The sequence below is a fragment of the Mytilus edulis genome, chromosome 4 (assembly GCF_963676685.1).
Source record: "Mytilus edulis chromosome 4, xbMytEdul2.2, whole genome shotgun sequence".
NCBI lineage: Eukaryota > Metazoa > Mollusca > Bivalvia > Mytilida > Mytilidae > Mytilus > Mytilus edulis.
Genome location: NC_092347.1, coordinates 4,905,462 through 4,923,339, shown reverse-complemented (window position 1 = coordinate 4,923,339; position 17,878 = coordinate 4,905,462). Strand labels below are relative to the sequence as shown.

Here is a 17,878-nt window from a genome sequence, read left to right as displayed (position 1 = left end):
ACTGTTTGACGTATAGTTCTTAAATATTTTGTAATCATGAATATATCATGTGACATTTTTTACAGATCTTGAAGAACATGTACAAAAATTAGATACACAGTGTGACAACAATTCAACCAAACTGACCGATATTAATCTATTAGTCCATTCTTTGTTAGAAATGGTTAATAAATTGGTGTTTGCAGTGGAAAACCTTCAAAATAACAGAACCTTAGGAATAAATAGCGATTTACTAGATACAGCAAATAAAAGTGATAATCAAAATATTAATGATGATTCAACTAATTCATTACAAAATATCAAGATACCTCCAACGAAAGGTTTTATGCTTGACTCTGAGGACAATGGTGAAAATATGAGGGATTGCAAATTAGATCAAAATATTCATAATGGGGATTCAACACATGCAATTAATCCCGACCAATATAAGACAATGTGTCCATATAAAACAGATTTATCGATAGATGTGTACAATGTGTCATTATGTACAGCACAAAGAAGCCATAAAGACGACAATGACTTTATTACTGGTGCTGAAGAACCATTTCACAGAATTGTCAATAATGGTAAATCTGTATGTAATGAAGAAGAAAATCTAAGATTCAAAAACATAAGTGTCCAGACAGCTGACAACAAACAGCTTTCATTAAGCAACATGAATATACAAAAACTGATTCACAGGTGCACGAAAAATAAATCTGGATATAAAAGTACACGTTCAAATTTACAAGGTGATAATCGTCTAAGCTTTCACAATAGTTTAGAAAGTTTTGAAGGTAACGTCTTTTCTTCCCTCACTTTTCTAGTTCCAGCGGAATTGTCATCAGAACCTAACATTTCGCAAAATGAAACAAAATACACGGGCATTTCACTAAAAAGGTAAGTTAAATAAACATATTTTATTCAATTGTCGATTGTTTAGGTTTGTATTCTTATCCTAAAATCCTATTTGATATTTATACATTTATAATGAAAACTGCCTTTTACAATTAGGACCAATACAAGTTATACAAAAATTAAAAACTTTAAAGTGCTCCAGGTTTGCATAATTGTCAACTAACACAGACAAAAAAATATTCTTGAAATGCGAACGTGAAAGATATTTTATTCATGGATATATAGAAAGGACCATCGTTTTAATAAATGTATCACATACAAAAACCATCACGTTAAAATTTCCTCTAATAAAAATCTAAATAAGTCATTAAAAATTAAAACTAATTTCTCTCAATTTTTTTCTCTACAATATCATTAGATCCTGACAATTTCCATACATTTTAATGAAAAAAATATTTCAAATATTAGTTACCAAACCCACATTGAACATTTTGAAGACAACTAATGGAACTTGATCAAAAGTATTGTACTAGATTCACAAGTACTTTAAAAGCATATTGAAATAGAAGAAGCTCCAATGGTATAGATAATTATAACATTTAGCAGAATAGGGCAGCAAACGTCTAGTGGTCTGAAACATTGAGACTGAAATTAAACCTCCGAATTCAAAACAATTACAAAATGTCAAACTATCAATTAATGGATATAAATAAATGTGATATGAATGCAATATGATTTTTGTAGTGATTCACACGAAAAAGACGCTACAGACTATACGCAATTTATCACTGAAAGTCAAGAGGATCTACATTGTTTAAAACATAGAGCTGACGATAATATAAGAATTCGATTAAATGAAAAAGAAAATCAACCAATCAAGGATATATGTATTGATGCAATAAAAAGCCCAGACGTAGCACTGAGCGATCCAAATATACCACAAACGAACCATAGATGTACAAAAAATGACTTTGGATTCAAAACAACGAGATCAGAGATAAAGCATGATAATCGTGTAAGATATCATAGTAGCTCAGAATGTTTTGAAGGTTGTGAAATTTCTTCTTCTACAATTGAAGTTCCGATGGAAAATATACCAGTACCCAATATCGAGCAACAACCTTTTATGGATGATACAAAGGTTACATCGCCAGACACATGGGAAAGGTAGGTCAACAACTTTACTTTGAATAAAACGTAGACAATACTACACCAATCAGCCTTACCTGCAAAACATATACTAGTACACAAAGGAACTGACAAACGAACAATACATGTTCCACAATGCGCTTTTGAATACACCAATAGAATATTTTTTATTTAAACCAGCGCAAATCAAAACTACCATGTTGTCTTAATAGTTTATTTTAATTAAAAGTAAAAGATTTTATAACAAAACAACAGTCCTTGAACCTTTGTTCAATTTTGTTATTATTAAGTCTTTTCACTTTCTTCTTCTGATTATTATTTTTTTTTTCTTCCGCCAAATTTTGTTCTTGCGATAAATGTTTGTTTCGCAATATGTCGCTTAGATATTTCTCATATGGTATCGTATAATTTATGCGCTTTTAAATCTCACCCTGCTAAGGCGAACCATTTTCTTTGTAAGAGTTATCTCCCTATTCACTGTTTATCATCTGTGTGCATCTCCTTCGTAACAAAAAAAGATAGCGACAAAATTCTTTTTACAAATTGTTCGATACATCCGGAATTTTTGGCTTATTTGGATCGAAGCTATTCGATGACATTTTATAGGAGTTATCTACCTTTACAAAATAAATTTGTCGGTATGTTTTTTTAACTCATAAACAGTTAACCGTATAACCCTGGAATGTTTATATTTGAGTCCCCTAGGTCCTAACTTAGAAAATGAGGTCAAGGTCAAAAATCAAGGTCAAATTCTCAATTGTGACTTTTGCTTGTTTTTGCATTTTCTCAGACACTTTGAAAGATACATATAAGAGATCAAGTGCAAAATGTCCGCTTTAATGTTATGAGATATGATACATTAAGTCTGATACAATTTAATGGCATCTTATAGGAGTTAATGCCCCTGGAATGTCTTGATATGAGGTTATTTGATTATAACTTCATCTAAGATCATTATAAAGGCATTTGACCTTGTATAAAAGGTTAAGTGACAAATGACCTTGAAAAACGACTACCGGAAGTGACCTTGAGAAAACTGGAAGTAGAATTTTTTGCAATTTTTTCATATAAATTTACTCAAAATCCATACATTTTGTCATATAGATACATAAACAGATTACTGAAGACTAAAAATGACTTCCAACAAACCGGAAGTGGCCAAGTATCTCCCATTCTACATACAAAAGTATATAGAAACTATATATTTTTGGAATCAGTGTGAAAGAAGCTATCATATGAGACCGGAAGTGACATTCATTTCACCGGAAGTAGCATAATATCTCCCTTATATCACTCAACAATATAATTTAACCGTTATTTATCGCATCAGTATGAAGAAACTATCTTCTTATCAAAATTTCTTTGATGTGGAAAGACTTTCAATTGTTCTCTGAACAATTGGTTTTTAATTGTTATATGTATATGTTTAGAAGTCCAACAATTCTGCAAAGATAAGGTAGACAAAACTGAAATAATTATAAGATTGACCGTCGATGGTTATATTTCATGTGCACATGATATCAAACGTGACATATATATATACATTATCTAAAGAAACAAATGTTCAAAAACGTTGAGACAAACAAAGTCGACATCTTATAAAATGGTAAGAATAAGCTGTTTAATTATATGCCAAGCCTAAAAAGAGAGAGTACCAAACTGTCTGTAAATGATCAAAACCTTTGCGACAACTCATAGTGGTCCGCAACAGGCCCGATGTAAGACATGATGTATATCGTTTACATTTTACAAATCAGTCGGTTATGGTGCCATATTTGTACCATTGGAATACCTATTGTCTACTTCAATATGGATAGTCTAAACTCTACAAATATGTTGTCGATCAAAAGTTCCAGCGTTATGATGCTTTCATCTTTGGTGTATTAATTGTTGCAATCGTATTGTTTATCCCCCTTTTTTTTGACTTTCGAACTTTTATATCTGGGCGTCACTGGTAAGTCTTGTTTGGACGAGGCGCGTTTTTGACGTCCTGTATTATTATGATGTCATTTTAATGTTATATTTAACAATGCCATCAAAGTGCGAGGTTTGGCATGCCACAAAACCAGGTTCAACCCACCCTTTTTTTCTTTAAAAATGTCCTGTACCAAGTCAGGAAAATGGCAATTGTTATATCATAGTTCGTTTCTGTATGTGTAACATTTTTACGTTGTGTTTCCGTTGTGTCGTTTGTTTTCTCCTATTTTTGAGTGTGAATTCACATTACTATAAGACGTGTCACGGTACTTTTCTATCCCAAATTCATGTATTTGGTTTTGATGTTATATTGGTTATTCTCATCGGATGTTGTCTAATGCTTAGTCTGTTGCTGTGTGTGTTACATTTTAATGTTGTGTCGTTGTTCTCCTCTAATATTTAATGCGTTTCCCTCAGTTTTAGTTTGTTACCCCGATTTTGTTTTTTGTCCATAGATTTATGAGTTTTGAACAGCGGTATACTACTGTTGCCTTTATTTATGCCTTTAACAGGACATTTGCATCTGCGTTCCCATTTGGTACGAAAATTCTGTTAATTAGACGATGTGGTCGATCTCCCAATCAAGAATGAGTGCAAAGCATAGAGGAAGAAAATGTTTTTTAAATGTTACTTCAATTTTGAAAAGATTTTGTTATAGAGCTTTAGACTGTTTTAAGAAACCGCAACGGAATTACTCCTATGGATCCATTTATACATTTGTAACCTTGATTTTTCCCGTTTATAAACTACGGATATACAACAGAAAAATCCTTTATATATCAGCTGAGTTGTAAAAATCCATTTATAAAGCATGCTTATTATTCATGAAGTCAGATATTAGTTATTCGAGAAAAATAAAAAATCAAATAACAGATATAACATCTGTTTAACGTTTCTTTCTCTAAATTCAGTTTCGTTGTGATGACATTATACAGCGAGGGGTCCAGAAAAGAGGGCGAGAGCTACCAGAGAGACAGTCAAACTCATAAATCGATACGCAACACGAGCCCCAACAAACACTGGGGGTGATCTCTGGTGTTCCGAAAGGGTAAGCAGATCCAGCTCCACATATGGCACCCGTCGTGTTGCTCATGTTTTTGTCTACCTCTTAACCACACCTAATATGACCACCAAATTATAGATTATGAACTAGTATTAGGAAAAAACTGTTTTCCTTTTAATTTTTTACCAACTTTTCATATAATGACAGTCGACCACAGACTCAAACTGATCTTCATGAGGACTCCGGGCTGGAAAGTTACGGTAGGCAACTGTATATTACATTTTAAAATTTCAATGTTTACTTTAGAAAATAAAAAATAGAGTCAAACAACTGTAAAGACTATTTCCTATCGCTAACTCATTAAATATGAACATTTAAATACGAACATGTTTCAAACACAGATCTTAGAGGTCACGTTTTAATAGTATTTCTAATCGTAGGTGTTCAACAAAATTGAATTACGAAGAATTTTGAAATTAAAACAGGACAAAAATTTCATGAACCCAAGAATATTCGAAAAAAAAATCAATAGTGAGGTTCTATTCAATTTATCTTAACCGATAAGCTGCCTAGACAATATATGTGCCCAATAGCTTAAATATTAAGTGCAACATCTGTCATATTTGTTATATACCTATATGGAGTTATTTTCTTTCAGAACGACAGGTCATTCTTTTTCAGAATCAACCCGGACGATACCATGTTTCAATGATATATGCTCCAAGGCATAAAATAATGACCTGTGTGAGGTCATTATTTTCCTAAATAAACATGCAATCTATGATTTACTTCAAAACTTTATTCGTCTAATAGTTTTTTGTTGCCGATTTGGAAATTTATTTTTTCAAGTTCAATCGATGAAAGGTGTAAAAGAAACCGTCATTGTAGTCCCGTATTTTAATTTTAGAAACAAATAACGTGAAGTTTTGTTAATTTATCGCTACAATAAAGAAACATTATCATATATGTCAGATGAATTTTAATGTAGACTTTCATAAAATAAATCCAGATTTAACATATTCGTGTGTAAGATTTTGAAAATCTTATTGAGTCAAACTGAAAAGGTTGACTGATTTTTGGTTGCTTGCTTAACGTCCAGTGGCAAATATTTCATGCATGTTCAGAACGATACACACTGAATAGGAAATCATACTGTGACCTACATGTATTTATATTCGTCTTCGTGTCAGTTCTTAACTTTTTAAAATTTACGTACACCATTTACTCTATCAAATGATCAACTAATAAGATAATCTTATATTCTATTGAATATTATTAACGTAACTCACGAAAGGGTATATAATTATATCCAGATTTTCTTTTAATAAAATGTATTGCTATTCAAAAGACAATCTCATTCGATTCAAATAAAATTGTTAAAAAAATAACCACTTTTCCGCGATAGAAATAACATAACAAATAGAAAAAAACCATACCCCTCCCCCTTTACCATAAGCTACATTTGTATGTGGTACAATAAATTACTTACAATTACAATGTGTCTTGTATTTGTCATACACCGTTATCGGATGGTAACAATACATTTGTGTCTTACTTCATGCAGTTACAGTAATATTTTTATTGTGTATGGATAATAATTTTTAAAAGGTTATATCTAAATTATTTAGTGAGTTTTATTTCACATTCTAAATGAGCCGCAGGGCGTATTTAAAACCTGAACGCATTAGAAATGAATATCCCACTTTAGGGTTGTCGGTAAAATAGGATACTAAATTTTACAAAACTTTATAAAATTAATATTTTTTGACGGTATATAAGTCAGATGATGCATATTTTAAGGTTTTTCTTGTCGTAGAACACACCTCGGGGTGTCAGGATTGTTCAAAGAAAGACCTCCCTCCGGTCGGTCTTTCATTTGATCAATCCTGACACCCCTCGGTGTGTTCTTCGACAAGAAAAACCTTAAAATATGCATTATCTATAACACAATACGGATCTACATGAATTCCATGCAATACTAATGATCAAAAAATTGAAACTCGCTGTTTCAAACATGTAGTCATAGCCTTTAAATTGCATTTTCGATCACTCTTTTACAATATTAAGAATAAGTTTAATATCAATTTATTAATAGATTAAAAGATTAAATATCAAAGGGAAAAAATTATTCTTTAAAGCTATTCCGGTCTTTCCAAAAAATATTGAACTATTCATATTAGTTCACTTAAGTGCAAACCATTTGACTACGACAGGCAATCGGTATGTGCTCGAACGATTATACATTGTGGTAAATATGTTGACAGTGTCATTTGTTTATTGACATCAGTATTCTTGTATTTCTTTTATACCATAAAGTATGGTAAAGTTATTTCACACATTTAAACAAAATTTCTTGTAGAGAATCGATGTAACAGGTGCAGGCACTGAGACATTTAGAAAAATAAAGGCAACAGAAGTATACCGCTGTTCGAATGTCATAAATCGATATAGAGACAACAAATTCGGATTACAAACAAAAACCGACGGAAACACATTAACTTTAAGAGGAAAACAACGAAACAACAGAAACACTAAAGCATAACCTAAATCCAAAGTACAATTTAGCACAAACAGAAACGAACTATAAGAAAACAACTGCCATCTTCCTGGCTTGGTACACGACATTTCAAGAAAAGAATGGTGGGTTGAACATGGTTTTGTGGCTAATCAAACTTCGCACATTTACAGCAATGCTAGATATAACACTAAAAAACATGACAGGACTACAGTACAAATAAACCGTTATACATTTTAACATTTTAATAGTTATCAAAGGTGCCAGGTTTATAGTTTTATACACCAAACGCTAAAACTCACATACTTTTCTAATTATTCTAGCAGGTTTTGACGAAATGAAACAGCCTAGGACAATAACAGATTGGTTACAACTTCTAAAGCAAATTCTAACATTCAGTATGTATGGAAAGAAGTCGAAATTTGATAGTCCTGACGAAAAAGTTCAAGTTTAATTTCGTGTATATATATTTTTAGAACCACTACAGAGAAAGAGAAGGAGGTGTGCGCAAAACAAATTATGGTTAATTAGTAAATAATTTTATGTTAATGTTAATGCTTAAAATTGGACTAAAAAACAATTTATATTTGTGTATATTGCAATAATTTTACATTCTTTTAGATAAATAGAGTAATAAATATACTTAATATCTGATAAATTGCATTGCATATCTTTTTTTTTATTTAAGATGCATACAAACATAGTTCCTCCATAATTAGACGTGGAGGAGGACGCCACATTACACTGGTATTAGACATTTCAGAACGGATGAAAGGTACAAAGTTTGAGTCCATGAAATCAGCAGCTGTTCATTATATTGAAGGCAAGTTTCACAATGTGATATTATGTATGTAAAAAGCAACAATCTGATGAAGCCAAGAATAAATTGCAATATCCAAATAAATATTTTTGATTAATATTTCTCGTTCATTTCTTTAATCTAAAGGTATAAGAGAAGTTGCAATGTTGGGAATGGCCGATAATATTGGTCTTGCAGTTTTTGGTAGACATAGTGGACTCATTCTAGAGACAACTAATGATTACAGTTTAATATTGGAACATATAGGTAAAACTATAAACATAAGATGATGAAAATATAAAAAAACAGAAATATTTGTGTTCAAAGCAATACGATGGTTATCATATTTATCGACCATGATTAAGTTTGACAAATATTTAACAACGGCAAGTTATATATAGAATCAAAAGTAGCTATTTGACATTGACATTTAAATTGATATGTTTTCTTTATTACTGAATGTTTTAAAATAAAATACTTAGTAAAAGAACAAAATGTCAAACGCATTTTTTAAATTAGGTCATAAAACTTTTGAGTCAGTTTATTGTACTCATACTCGAAAGTTAACCAATCAAAATGCTGGATTTCATGTTTTGAGCATGATTTTTGTGCTGTAAAAACTGAGCAAAATTTTATGACTTCAACCGCAGGGTTCACATAATCGAGTGTCACTCGGTATGATCGAATATCAAAATTCGATTGATAATGTTTAATTTCTGTCCTTCTATTCATAAAATAGATTTTCTCTAGAAATCTCAAACCCCCTTTTTGAATGAATAGTTTGATAGTAATCGTTTGTGCTAAATTGAATTTTCTCTAAGAATACCCCGAAATGTTCCGCTTGCAAATCTGAACAAAGTCCTGAGATATGTCTTGAGGACAGTGGGCTCCATAAGATAGCAGCTTTCCTAGGTCGACATTTTTGACGGATTGTTATCAAAGGTACCATGCTTATAAAATAATATTCGAGACGCGCATTTCGTTTACATAAGATGCATAAGTGACGCTCATATCAGTACAGTTAGAACGACAAACAGGTACAAAGTTGAAGAGCATTGAGGACCCAAAATTAAAAAAAGTCGGTCAAATATGGCTAAGGTGCTTTATGCCTGGGATAAGAAAATCCTGAGTATATCGAATAATTTATACTTTTGCAAACAGTTAATTTATAAGAATGACAATATAATTGATATTCATGTCAACACCGAAGTGCTGACTAAAGGCCTGGTGATACCCTCGGTGACGAAACGTCCAACAGCAGTGTCACCGACCCACTGGTGTAAAAAGGTACCAAGCTTATAATGTAATACGCCAACCGCGCATTTCGTCTACATAAGACTCATCAGTGACGCTCATCTCAAAATACGTAAAAAGCCAAACCAAGTACAAATTTGAAGAGCATTGATGATCCAAAATTTCAAAACGGTGTGCCAACTGAACGTGGCTTAGCCATTTCAGTTATCCCATATGTACCGACAGAGCGAATATGTTCGTCTGTGGGACAGTTAGCTACAACTTCAGTAAATTTGACAAGATATTATTTTGTTTTCATTATTTTATAACCATTGACATGCTTTTATATGATCTGCTTAAAAAAAACTCATTTACCTGAATCTTATAATATCATATGACCATAATACTTTAATTGAAAAAATGCCTTAGATCATGAAATATCCCACGATGAGATCTATAATTACCTAGACTTGATCACAATAAGCTAACCAATGATAAAAGACACATAGTGTGTTAGTTAACTAAGGCGATATATATGAGGTCAGTATGGAATGAGAGTGAAGCTCAAATCCCCATATGTATTTTATTGATCCATATATATCGTATTAGATCACTAGCACATTATATCACGAATTTATCTTACTGACTTTCCTAACATGTGGTATTTAGACAAGTTGCATATAAAAGTGATCAACTCTTTGACACTGTTATCATTAAGAATCTTCTTCCATTGGTATATACAAAAACAAATGCCAACAATAACAACGTGTTTGCTTTAAATGTGTTTCATGAATTTATTTTGATTGTTCATTATCAATTGCATCGTCTGTTGAAATCTTTTTTCAAACACTGTGTTGTTTTATAAAGGGACGTAACACCATTTATAACCGTGTATTGAAATAAGCCCAGCCTATTAGCCTAATATGGAATATACCCGGTCTCTACCGGATTGCTTTTAACCAATAATATTCCTAGAAATATATACGAGGCAAGATAAAAGATTATATTTATATATATATATATATATATTATATAAGACGAGTTGTAAATATACCACACTGGTAAACATGAAGTTTTCAAAATATGAACAATGGAAAATTCCGAACATGTGTCGTAGGAAGTGTTCTGATCTACTACTATGAAAGACAAAGGTCGAATGTACCTTTTTCTTGCTTTTGAACACATAATATAAAAAAGAAGATGTGGTATGATTGCCAATGAGACATCTATCCACAAAAGACCAAAATGACACAGACATTAACAACTATAGTTCACCGTACGGCCTTCAACGATGAGCAAAACCCATACCGCATAGTGAGCTATAAAAGACCCCGATAAGACAATGTAAAACAATTCAAACGAGAAAACTAACGGCCTTATTTATGTAAAAAAAATGAACGAAAAACAAATTTGTAACACATAAACAAACGACAACCACTGAATTACAGGCTCCTGACTTGGGACAGGCACATACATAAATAATGTGGCGGGATTAAACATGTTAGCGGGATCCCAACCCACCCCTTAACCTGGGACAGTGGTATAACAGTACAACAGAAGAACGAACTACATTTATCAATTATTGTTTCTAATTCTAATATGACGTGTTTCTTTCGCCTTGTAAACAACACTGTGATAAAATTCTCGATATATCTATACTTAGCGCAGACTCAGAGATATACATAAAAATGGCTGTTTCAATATACTTCCCACGTAAATCTACATGTATTGAAACCTATTTGCAGACTCTTTGCCGATTTTATTGTTTTAAAAAGTGCAATTAAAAAAAGACAAAATAACTGTTATTCTTATTCGGGTGCATAATAAAAAGAAGTAAGCCACAAGAGCTCGGAGAAATCAACAAAATAAAAATAATATAAAATTCCGCGAAAGTATATTATATTTTTTGACGCATTTAAGTCATTTCCAAACATGACGTCATACAAATGAAACCGCTAAAGTTGAAAGTTTTCTGTAACGTGAACCATCGAAATTCGTATGATGTTGTATTAAAACTGATTTTTGAGGTTGTTTTTTTTTATTTTCTATTCTATTGCATTATTCGCATATTTACTAATTTCAGCAAGTCAACATGGCGGCTCTTTAGTTACGAAATGTCAACTTTGGATTTGACGGAAGCTTTCGAGAAAATCATGTAAATGAAAAATGGCAAATGTTAGGTTTGAGAATTAGCAGAATTAAACAGTTTTTTTTCTAGCGGTTGGTCACGAAATAACCCATGCAAGCTACGGATTTATTAAAATATTTGAGCTTTATCTAACAGGGAGTAAAAAAAGATCAGCCACACACACACCAAACTAACCCTCGCTTCAGTATTTTAATGACCGTACTTGTCATATTAGAATTGAAATAATTCATGGAAGCCATAGATTGTTGGAAATTTACACATAGCCTGGGCCGTGATATTCGTTAGTTTCATCCCTTGCTAACGCTCAGGATAAAATTCGAATATCACGGCTCAGTCCATGTGTAAATTTCAAACAATCTATGGCTTCCATGAATTATGTCTTAAATGAACAATACTTATTATACATTACAATTTATAACGATTACAGTTCCTTATTTCTTTTATATCGTTGAAGGTAAACTACAACCAAATGGAAATGCCCCCATTATTGGAGGATTATTAATGGGTCTAGCTGGAGTGTTATCAGGTAATTGAATTCGGGTTTTTTACTCGGGTATTGTATTAACATATAATTACATTAGATGTATGTTTCATTTTAATACGTTATTCCTTAAGCAATTGCATTACACAATAAAATTTATCATTCATGATGACACGAGGTCCCACAATAAAGTGCACAGATAAATTAAATAAAAACTTGATAAAAATCGTGTTTTCATTATCCTAGCTACAAAAAAATGTAATTATCAGTATTGAATGCTTCTTTTTGTAACTAGATAAGGTTGTAAAAACGTTGACCGTGCGCACATTTTTAGAACGAAGCGCTTCCGCGCTTCATACAAAATATACTTCGGTCAACGCTTTTACACCCCAATGAAGTTGCAAAAAGAAGCATATCATTCTTAATTAACATGTCATATTTTTAAGGTGTAGCAACTTCATTTCAACCAATAAAAACATGAGAACAAATATTTTTAGAATAGTCTTACTGAGCACAAACATATGGCTTTCAAAGTTTTTGTTTACGAAAAGCTAACAAATGAATATGAAAACATAAAGCCTTGCTGAATAGAAAATATATTAACTTAAGGCAATTGATTAAATCTTGAATTTGAATTAAAGTTTAAGAGGAGCTGTGCTGAATGATATACTCATTAAAGGTTTTCATGGGAAATCAGAATGCTATGTTTTAGTTATAGGTGACTATATCAGAGCACGTTAATTGTCAGAACAATATTTGAATATTGGTGGACAGTTGACATTAAGAAAATATGATACATTTATAACTCGGGATATCCTTAGTTTTCACATCAAGTTTAATCAAAGGTAAAACATTTATACAGCTGTTTGAAATATCTAAAAAAGTCTTTGAAGAGCTTTTAATATCACCAAAGGGACATAAAAAGACAGCCAAATTCTTCTAAGGTAAACTTTGCCTGAGATATTTGAAGCCTTGGATTCTAATCATTTCAAGAAACAAGTATATAAACGGATAAATTAGAAATTTTGGTTAAAAGTCATGTCAGTACCAATGTACTGACTACTGAGCTTATAATACCCTTGGGAACTGATAGTCGACCTGTAGAGTTATCGATCCAGTGCTGATGTTTTGAGGTTGTATTTTTTTATAGTTATGTATTTACTTAATGAATTTTCTAGATTAAAAAAAAAAACATAAATAGTAATAAGCTACGTGAGTATTCCTATGCGAAAGATGCTTTGAAGACGTAAAACAAAAGTGTTGATTAGATAATTGACTAATTAGTCATATATGTTATACAGCTCCGTCATGGTGTAAAGAATACATGTTTGTATTATAATCAACTTTTCTGTTGATGTATATTCATCATTTCCTGACACTCATACATTCAAAGGTTTTCTTATAAAATATATCGGACAGATAAGATCACATTGTAATTTCGCTGTCTGTCTTCATAATAGGTCCAGTGGGTCGCATTGGGGATAATGCACTGCAGGGGCATATGATCATTTTTACGGATGAGACTTCAGGACATGTATTTCCAGAGATGGAAATGAATGTAGGTGTTACCTGTTTATTTACCATCGGAAACTTTCGTGTGAGTATATCATTTTCACTTCATTACACCGATAATATTTAGGTCATTTTCTTCATTTCAATATCGGGGAAAGTAATACATGTAAGAGGTAGAATGATGTTGTGAATCGCTACTTACTTACAAGATGACTTCAAATCAATTTTCTAAACGAATCGGTTTATATTTACAATAGCTGTTTTATTTTAAAAAAAACTTAGAAAAATAGAATTTGCACGGAGATAAAAAAAAATATTTTCAAAGGCGAATAGAGATACTACAGGCGTTTTCAAACTCACAAGTCTACGACGAACTAAAACGCCATTGCAAAAGCTAAAAACCCCTAACCGGCAAACAGTTTATAACAAAAACATAGAACTTGAGGCTCTTAAGAGCCTGTGTCGCTCACCTTGGTTTATGTGCATATTCAACAAAAGACACAGATGGATTCATGACAAAATTGTGTTTTGGTGATGGTGATGTGTTTGTAGATCTTACTTTACTGAATATTCTTTCTACTTACAATTATCTTCATCTTTAATGAACTTGGCCCATTAGTTATATAGGAAAATATTTTGTTAAAAATTTACCAAAATTTACAAAATTTATGAAAATTGTTAAAAATTGACTGTAGAGGGCTGTAACTCCTTGAGGGGTCAACTGACCATTTTTGTCATGTTGATTTATTTGTAGATCTTACTTTTCTGATCATTATTGCTGTTTACAGTTTATCTCTATCTACAATAATATTCAAGATAATAACCAATACGGCAAAATTTCATTAAAAATTACCAATTCAGGGGCAACAACCCAACAACCGGTTGTCTGATTCGTCTGAAATTTTTAGGTCAGATAGATCTTAACTTCATGAACAATTTAACCTATATCAGATTTGCTCTCAATGCTTCGGTTTCAGAGTTATAAGCAAAAATCTACATTTTACCCCCTATGTTCTATTTTTAGCCATGGCGGCCATCTTGGTTGGTTGTCCGAGTCACGCCACACAAAACTAGATACCCCAATGATGATTGTGGCCAAGTATGGTACAATTTGGCCCAGTAGTATCAGAAGAGAAGATTTTTGTATAAGATTACAAAAATTTCCTTAAAATTGGTAAAAAATTACTATAAAGGACAATAACTCCTTAAGAGGTCAACCGACCATTTTGGTCATGTTGACTTATTTGTAGATCTTACTTTGTTGATTATTATTGCTGTTTACAGTTTATCTCTATCTATAATAATATTCAAGATATTAACCAAAAACTGCAAAATTTGTCTGAAAATTTCAGGACAGCTAGATCTTGACTTGATAAACAAATTAAACCCATGTCAGATTTGCTCTAAATGCGTCGGTTTCAGAGTTATAAGCCAAAATCTACATTTTACCCCTATGTTCTATTTTAGCCATGGGGCCATTTTGGTTGGTTGGCCGGGTGACGCCACACATTTTTTAAACTAGATACTCCAATGTTGATTGTGGCTAAGTTTGATTAAATTTGGCCAAACAGTTTCAGAGGAGAAGATTTTTGTAACAGTTAACGACGACGGACGACGGACGACGACGACGGACGATGGACGCCAAGTGCTGAGAAAGCTCATTTGGCCTTTTAGGCCTGGTGAGCTAAAAAATATTACAAAGTATTACAAACACAAACCCCACAAAAACTGCAGTAAGAAAAAGCAAAACACATATTGCAAACTGGTAAAAATATTCAAAAGGTGACAATGAACGTGTTTGGCCTATGTCAGATTACATTAACAATGATTACAGTATGTGAAGTATTAACGTTACTTAAGTGTCCTTCGTTACCTAACTTAAAAATTATTTTTTCTTCCAAGTTCAGATATTGTTCTTATTAACATTAATGAGTTTCTTTGAAATATATCAAAATTTAGGGTCGTCCAGAGACCAGTAGCATACAACAGTTTATAAGTAGCACTCAAACTAAGGTATATTATGTTCCTGTTGGAGATAGAAAAAATAATCCTGTAAGTAAATTATCACTGGTAAGAAAAGTGAATAAATGTGTAATGAATTTCAAAAATCATACGCTATATATTATAAATAAAGGCAACAGTACTATACCGCTGATCAGAATTCATAAATCGATTAAAAAAACAAATCTTGGTTACAAACTAAAACTGAGGGTATCACATCAAATATAAGAGAAGAACAACGACACAACAGAAACACTAAAATGCAACTAACACAGAAACGAACTATAAGATAACAATAACCCTTTTTACTATAATTATTTTGCTTTTGAATGCGGTTTCAAAATTTGTGGGAGTGTCGTAATCTTGAATTATTATTAAGGGATCCTTCTGGTATAAGGGTGAAGTCATTTGTATGTTACAGCAAAAACAATAGAAACATTAAAAACGTTTCTGTCGCAAATTATATTTGATAAGGTTAATTCATTTCATCAATAAAATTTTAAAAAGAAGTAAGATTGATCCAAGCATGAAGGCATTTGATATTATAAAGGTTGATGACTCCTTCTGTAGCCATGTAAATTACAAATTGTCAAACTGGAATAGTATCAAATCAGCAAAACTGATGAATAATAGAAACGAAATGGGCCATCTTTTACATGTACCAACAGGAAGTTTCGTACAAGGTACTATTGATTATTGTTTTATTGCAATAAATAGAAAATAGGGATTTTATCGCAAATAAAACCAATTTTTTTAGAATATCATTAGAATGTCAAACTGGAATAGTATCAAATCAGCAAAACTGATGAATAATAGAAACGAAATGGGCCATCTTTTACATGTACCAAAAGGAAGTTTCGTACAAGGCACTATTGATTATTGTTTTATTGCATTTCATAGAAAATGGGGATTTTATCGCAAATAAAACCAACTTTTTGTAGAATATCATTAGAATGTCAAACTGGAATAGTATCAAATCAGCAAAACTGATGAATAATAGAAACGAAATGGGCCATCTTTTACATGTACCAAAAGGAAGTTTTGTACAAGGCACTATTGATTATTGTTTTATTGCATTTAATAGAAAATGGGGATTTTATCGCAAATAAAACCAACTTTTTGTAGAATCTCATCAGGCTTTAATAAAGATAATTTCGTAATGAAATTTTTGATATAGATGACTCGCTTGTTTGTCCATGATGTGCTAACATTTTTTTTATTAAAAAATCATAAATGTCAAATATGAGTGTACACGGAGAAAGAATGTGGATTTTGTATAGAATTTGCATATGTTCAGCATTGAATCAACACAAGCGTACATAACCCTTAAAAGGCCCATGAATCGAGACTGCAACAAGAAATAGAAAACAATTCTATATGAATTTCGCCCATGCAAAGCAGATTTTTTTATTTACCTTTATCAGGAATGCACGAAGACAAAAGACAAAAATTTGAAAGCCAGTGATATTTTATAACTGAGACGTCACTGAGTAGTCTTTTGTAGACGTAACGCGCGTCCTAAAAAATATTTTAATCCTGGTATTAATTATCAATGATGAGTTTATTGAATGTGTACACATAGTTCATACATATAGGTTGAAACTTCTTACAAAAATACTTTAAATGAGATCGGAAAACGATTCAAGGCTGAATATAGATCAAACCTTGAAAGTTGTAAAATTATGCAACTAGAAAAAAATTGAAGTTAGTACGTGTACACGTTTCACCGAAATGGAAAAGCGTCCCATGAAAATAACTTTGATTTTGTTTTTTAATTAACTTGTCGGCAAAGTAAATAAAGTTTTCATACATTCATACCCAACACAGTGTTGTGAAGAGAGGCAGTATAATATTTTACAGAAAATAATCTGAACTGTTTTGAAACTTTTTCATAATATGCTCTAAATGTAGAATAAGAAAAAGGAGTAAATTTCAAACGTTCCAATGTGTGATTTTAAAGTACAAGCAATGTTAATGATAAATGCTTCTTTTGGTATTTATAGGAATTATACGATTTTGAAAAAAATAAACCGCGTCATGAGAGATTTACTCAAATTTTAAAATATTCATTCATTTTCAACCATTACCTTCCATTCATGCAGTAAATATAATCAGCACTTTCATATGTACTTAAACACCAACATGTGTGTCTATTGGTGTTTTCGAATGGCATTTTAGTCAATCTTAATATAATCAGGCTAGGTGAATTTCATTACAAAGTT

General features: G+C 31.8%; 1 protein-coding gene across 4 annotated transcripts in view; it reads left to right on the top strand.

The window, feature by feature from the left end:
- The window catches only part of LOC139518784 (uncharacterized), a 310,064-nt gene that overhangs the window by 285,188 nt on the left and 6,998 nt on the right, over positions 1-17,878 (top strand). For 2 of the 4 annotated variants that reach the window (XM_071310338.1, XM_071310340.1), the window contains exons 4-12: positions 66-879; positions 1,582-2,004; positions 5,174-5,226; positions 7,805-7,879; positions 8,170-8,304; positions 8,428-8,547; positions 12,117-12,188; positions 13,604-13,740; positions 15,615-15,707. In XM_071310338.1, coding sequence (XP_071166439.1) covers positions 66-879; positions 1,582-2,004; positions 5,174-5,226; positions 7,805-7,879; positions 8,170-8,304; positions 8,428-8,547; positions 12,117-12,188; positions 13,604-13,740; positions 15,615-15,707 — 1,922 coding nt within the window. The remainder of the gene's footprint in view (positions 1-65; positions 880-1,581; positions 2,005-5,173; positions 5,227-7,804; positions 7,880-8,169; positions 8,305-8,427; positions 8,548-12,116; positions 12,189-13,603; positions 13,741-15,614; positions 15,708-17,878) is intronic. The other 2 variants (XM_071310339.1, XM_071310341.1) reach the window with 1 other exon arrangement.